We start from the raw sequence: 6,000 nt of genomic DNA on the forward strand, positions 1-6,000 counted from the left end.
CGATTAAAAATGGCTTCCTCCGCTATGCAGGGACTTCTCTATTGCCAGGGTGGAGGAAAAGATCTTCCTTTGTTCTGTTAAGACGTTCCCATTGGTTATGGCAGCCTCTGAGTGGAACACTTGTTAGAGTTAGTTTCCTACTTCAGTGCATGCTTCGAACACTGGCAGGAGCTGCAGGAACAGCTGCATGGGAGTGGGGGCAGAGGGAGAGGAGGCGAAGAGTGGGAACACTGAGAATCTACTTGTATAGAACTGATAGGATTCCACCTGCCCAGCTACATCGTTCCATCTTTTTTTTCTTTCTTTGCTGTGGCTACAACGGAGAGTGTGTAGTTCGAAGCATTGACTTCGTTGCTTCATTACTAAAGTTAGTATAATCAAAAGTTGGAATTTTGTTGGTAATGGGGTTGGGGGTGGGCGGTATTGTTTAGGTTAGTGGACCTTGGTACACCTCGAGAATGTTGAGATCCCCTTGCAGCTAGCATTCTCCCCCCCCCCCCACCATCCCATCCTTGTTCTGGCTATGCTGTTTCCAGGCCTCTCCCCACCCCCCAGGCTAGGTTCATGCGATATAAGCTGTTTTGTGTCCTGTGCTGCTTTTTTCTTTTTTTTGTGTGGTGTTCCCATCCACCCACCCGTATTTTTGTTCCTTTTTTCCTCTGTTACAGTTTAGAAAGCGCTAAACCCTCCTCCCAGGCAGCCTCCGTCACGATCCCCGACCACCTCAGCATCAACCTCTCTCAACCCTCCACCCCTTCTTCTTCTTCCTCTTCCACCACCACCCCCTCGCTCGCGACAGCGGGGGTCTCCGACGCACCCTCCAGCCTCCCCAACCCTCTTCCGACCGCTCCCTGTGTCTCCAGTCTGCTTGGCATGAAACCCGTCCCTCTCCTGGCTCTAAATGTTGTGTCTGCTGCTAAGGGGGCCTCCACCACCTCAGCTGTGCCATGTGTTACTAACAAACTGAAAACGGAAAAACAGAGATTCTCTCCCTACTGAGCGTCTGCTTGTGGCCTTAGAGGAACAGCAGATTGTTGGCAGCGGTGGGGGGTCCCGTAGAGGAGACTTGGAAGAGATTGTTTTTTTTTTTTAACTTCAAAACGAAAGCGAGCCTTGTGATTCCTTTAGGACGGAGTTTTTCTTTCCACTGGTGACCTCTGCTGGGTCAAAGACAATTGAGCCGAGTTGTATTAACCAGTTTTGGAGTCCAGTAGTGATCTTGATTATGTAGCTTATAGCTGTTGCTTTTTAGTAGTTTTGTTTGCATTGTTACATGGAATAAAAGGGGTGGGCGGGTGGCGGGAGGGGCGGGGAATCGCTAGGGTCTGTTTAACGAAATACTCACTTGCAATTTTCTTGGTTGGAGCTGTGCAAACGAGGCTACTTTGGCCGAACCTTGTTTCAATGTCTGTCCTTGTAATAAAGCTGTCATGGTGAGAATGTGCACAGATGTGCCTGAATTGGGACCGAACGATGACCACAAGCTGACTGAATTGTCACCCAGCACCCCCAGGCTAAAGTTGCCCCGTTACCTTTTTTTTTTTTAACTGTCCTGGCAGATGATTTAAGTACATAAGCTTGACCCTCTCCCTAATACAGTTGTGAAGATGTGAACTCTTGCAGCGCTTGCTTTTTCTATTTTTTTTTAAGGCCTTGCATTTTGAAATTTCCCAGAAGACACCCTTTTAGAATAACAGTCAAAAGTCCTTCTTGCATACACACTGCTGATTTTCCTTGCAAGCGTTACCCCCATTTATCTTAATATAATTCACCTGCTTTACTGGGTAGGAGTTTTATGTATTTGTCTATACATGCAACCTTCTCTTTGGGACCGGCAGATCTTTGAAAAGGCTTTCTCCACCCGCGGGGTCTGCACAAGTCATTAAAGGGAGCGCACCATGGCGCATCTCTCACACGCTGTAGTGAGGAGCTGTAACCATGCCGGGGGGGGGGGGCTTGCCCCGGAGTTCAGGCAGAGCGGGAAGTTTGGTATCTCAAGAGTTGTAGTGTAGAAGCTTCTGCCTATCTGGAGGCAATATTGGGCCTCTGGTCATTACAGATGCTTCTTCAAGCGTAGAATTTGTTTTGAGAAGACAAGTGCGATCTGTGGGGGCTTGTCCCAGTCATTCTGCTTGGCTTTTCAAGCCAGCCACCTGCCTCTCCTCCATTTAAGGGCTCATGTGAAGTTAAAAAGCTAAGCAGAAAACAGGCACATGGAGTGTAAATGTACCTGAATGCGCCCCCCCCCCCCATCTTTAGCCTGGGGTTGTTAACATGGACGCTGGATAGTTTTAACTTTGAGCAGTCACTGTCTGGTGCTTACAGACTCGCAAACTTTTGAAGCAACTGAGTAACAAATAGCGACACTCAACTAAAACTGCTAAGATTTGTCTGTTTATCCTTTTGTATTAAAAAAAAGTTGAAGACATGGTGACTGACTCAATAGGTATTGGGTTTATACGATGTCACGCTGCATTCAGGGAGATGGAGGGGCTGACTTGATCCTGTCATGTGTAGGGGTGGGGGAAATCCATCAAACGGTTGACTTATGCAGTTGTGTCGAACCCTTTTTTCCTTGAGTAGCAGGGGTCTTTCCTTTTTAGTACTTGTCTCTGCAGTTTGACTCAGAATTGTAACTTTTTTTAAAAAAACTGTTCTGCTCTGTAGTGTAATCACATTAAGTAAAAATTGTCCACTCTTAACCAAGTTTTTGGGCTGGCCGTCTGTTTCATAGTGTCCTGTAGAGGCTAATTTTCAGGAGTTACAACTTCCAACTTGCAAGTGGTTTTTGTGTGTTTTCAAAACTGTTCAACTAGTACTCTACGACTAGTACAAGGTAGTGACCGTCTGAAGCTTAGTGGTGGAAGAGGTGATCGGCTCTTCCTTCTGTCCCTATTTTGTGGTCTCACTGGCATTCATATGGGCCTGAATCTAAATCTTTAATAACCTGAACTTTATCTTGAAGTAGAGAAGAGTATTTTACTATCCAATTTTATTAAGAGAGGAACATTTAAATATGTGGCATTACTGAATGACTGGTCCAGTAGCTTTATCAGTGGCATGAGTCCAGCCATTTCATCCCTTAGAATGCTGCTTGCTACTATTTTACACCCCATATGAAAGAGTTAAATATCTGAGGGTGTGGCTTAAAATGGTAGCTGAAAGTAATGCAGAGAAGATCTACTTCCAAGGTTGGGGGTGCGTTCATGGAAGCAATCCTTTAGGAGACTCAAGTGAAAGTTAAAGAGTCGCCTGTGAAGCTTAACTGGGTTCTGCAGCTTGCTTTTTCTCAACATTTATCTCCTATAGGAGTTGGCAGCACTGATAAGGAGTCTCCGTAGTTTGGGTCAAAGGGAGGGGGGTTAATGATAGTGGGAATCCTCTTTTGATATAGGCAAGTAGGGTTTAGCTTCTTGCTTCAAGACCACAAGTCAACTAGATGCAACCTTGAAGGCACAAATCAATTAAGGATTTTTGTGCTGGCAGGAAAACGTACAGGCCACATTCTCACACTTTTTTTGTCTGCAAGTTGCACTCTTCTGTGACGGCCTGGCACCCAGCACTTGCCTGTTGGATTGCCTGTCGTCACAGAGGACATGCTGGGGTTTGCTGTGCAGCCCTCTTAATGAGATTTACAAGTGAAACTGTTTCTCCCAACACTGCTCTACAAAGCCCCCTTGCCCCAGTACTTCTAAGAGGGAAAGGGTGTTAGGATTGGCATGGCTTTGGTTATCCTGCCAAAAGCAAGCTATTGTTTAACGCGGAGCCCAGTATCTGGTGTGGAGAGTGATATGGCTTTCATTATAAAAAGGGGGGTAGGGTGGAGGTCCTTGGCTGTGACTGTCTACAGCTTTTGCTAAATTCCCTTTTGGAGGGAGATGTGGGATGGTGACAGGTTCCATTGCCATTTCTCTGGCAAAGCAGTGAACAGCACGCCAAGCTGCATCACAGCAAAGTTCGTAAGCTTGACTAGTTGTTCAGTTAGTGTGATCTGTAGGAAATGCGCATAGCATCAAATCTTACCACCCCTCCCCTGGTACATTTGTTTTAGTTCCCTTGTTGGTCCCGCAGAACACAAACGGGCTAGGGAGAACATTTAAATGACAGGGTTGGCTGTGCTCATGTTTCTGATAGAATGGCACCACCTTCCGATGGATCTGCCCATGTGGCTGAGTTATCTAAATGCCCTTCCTAGTGTGTGGCAGATGCCATGAATACACCTGGCTCCTAAAGATTCCCCCTTGTTCAGTCTTGGGCCAGGAAAGGTAAGTGAAGTCAACTGGCTGCACCTCTCTGGGTTACTGGGCAAGGACACCAGAGTGGTAATTCCTGCAGGGTCCTCTTGTGAACATGAGGCCTGTGTCGGCATCTGGAAAGCAGTGCTGATGGGGTCCCTCAAAACAAACCCTTCCCCCCCCCACCTCCTGCTATGAAAGCGATAATGCAATAAGTTGTGCTTTTCATGAGAAGCGTCAGAGTGGTAGAACAAAATATAGATCTTGAGTTTGGCCATCAAACTTAAGTCTTCTTTAAAAGCGAACTCTTACGTTCACAGTGGTTTTAGTTTAGGATCTAGTAACTATTGGAGTCAAATTAGAAGCCAAATACAGCCGGCTCTAATCTTGGGATCTTCACATGATCAGCCCAGAAAAGCAAGAGAAGTCTTAAGTCTGGGAAGTACTGGAGAAGCGGGATCATTCCTCCTCTAGCCTGTGAGGCAAACCAATCTTGGCTTATTTTCAGTAGTCAAACTAGTGAACCCTACTCTAGCTCTGTCGCTGTCTGAACCTCGAATGTAGTAACTTAAAACCGTCTCCTTCCACTGAATGGCTTCCTCCATGGACCAGATCTGGTAGGCGTGGAGCTTAATTGTCATCTGCCGAGGAAGACTTAATGGATGGCAGAACAGTATGTGACTGCATAGCGCAGCACTCAAGCAGCGTGCTGATTATTTAGGTCACTTGTAGCCAGGACAGCCACACTTCACTCAATGAGGGGCGGTGGTCCGCACAGGACGGCTGAAGCTATTGCCACAAGCCTGGCGGAGGCGAATCTTTCCTTCTGGGCGCTGAAACAACAATGGGGATCCAAGATCCAACACTTGCAGCTGCTTTTCTACATTTCCTGGCCTGAAATGGGTAGCGGAGGAGGGGCTGGCAGGTGTTTCTCTTCAGGAAGATCTGTTCATGCGGTGCCCAGCCAAAGAGAATGCGGCCAGCCTAAATTGTAGACGTGTGTGTGTTTTTGTTGATGCTCGGTCGTACAGCTGGGAGGATTGCATCTTACTGGAGCACATCTGTGACTGACAAGCAGCCTGCGTTGTTAAAAGGCCTTTAACCCTCTGTTCTCATTGTAGGCTTTCTTCGGAGACTGGTGGAATGGGAAGCAGCTAGGACAATGCAACCGCCTCACTCATTTCCCGTTTCTGCCGTTCATCCCCATGATCCATCTGTGTAGTTTCTGAGCAGTCAGCGATTCCAGGTTTTAACTAGTTTGTAAATTTTCAGTTCTACATGCTTTACCCATCCACTCATGATTTTTTTTAATTGCAGCATTTTAATTCCTTTTCTCTGTTCAGCTGTTAAAATGCTGATTCATATTTTAGTTTATAAGCTTCTACCCCCCTTCCCTTTCCCTCCCCCTTCTTGGCTCATGAAGTTTTTCTGTTATGTCATGAAATGTAAGAGTGGAATTAATACATTTCAGTTTAGTTCTGTAATGTCAGGAATTTTTCAAAAAAATAAAAAGATGGACTGGAGCTTTTTCCTTGTGAATAGAAATGTGGTATTTTTGAGTATCATTAACTTTTACTTGTCTGTTTAAATCTTCAAAAGGTTTTAAGACTGTAACACTCAAGGCAAAACAGAAGCTGGCCCCCTTCCCAATTGAGAGATGCTGTGCAAACCTGAATACTAGGGGTCCCCAACCTTTCTGAGCTTGTGGGCAGCTCTGGAATTCTGGCATAGGGTGGTGGTGCAACTACAAAATGGCTGCCAGCTA

General features: G+C 46.1%; 1 protein-coding gene across 20 annotated transcripts in view; it reads left to right on the forward strand.

Annotated features, from left to right (window-relative positions):
• The window catches only part of PCBP2 (poly(rC) binding protein 2), a 29,276-nt gene extending 23,496 nt beyond the window's left edge, over nucleotides 1-5,780 (forward strand). For 15 of the 20 annotated variants that reach the window (XM_056860611.1, XM_056860618.1, XM_056860645.1 and 12 more), the window contains one exon: nucleotides 669-1,085. In XM_056860611.1, coding sequence (XP_056716589.1) covers nucleotides 669-999 — 331 coding nt within the window. In that variant the 3' untranslated portion in view covers nucleotides 1,000-1,085. Of the gene's footprint in view, nucleotides 1-668; nucleotides 1,086-5,356 lie in introns of those variants that run through there. The other 5 variants (XM_056860702.1, XM_056860710.1, XM_056860728.1 and 2 more) reach the window with 1 other exon arrangement.
• Nucleotides 5,781-6,000: the final 220 nt, after the last annotated feature.

This window comes from Euleptes europaea, chromosome 1 (genome assembly GCF_029931775.1).
Source record: "Euleptes europaea isolate rEulEur1 chromosome 1, rEulEur1.hap1, whole genome shotgun sequence".
Taxonomy (NCBI): domain Eukaryota; kingdom Metazoa; phylum Chordata; class Lepidosauria; order Squamata; family Sphaerodactylidae; genus Euleptes; species Euleptes europaea.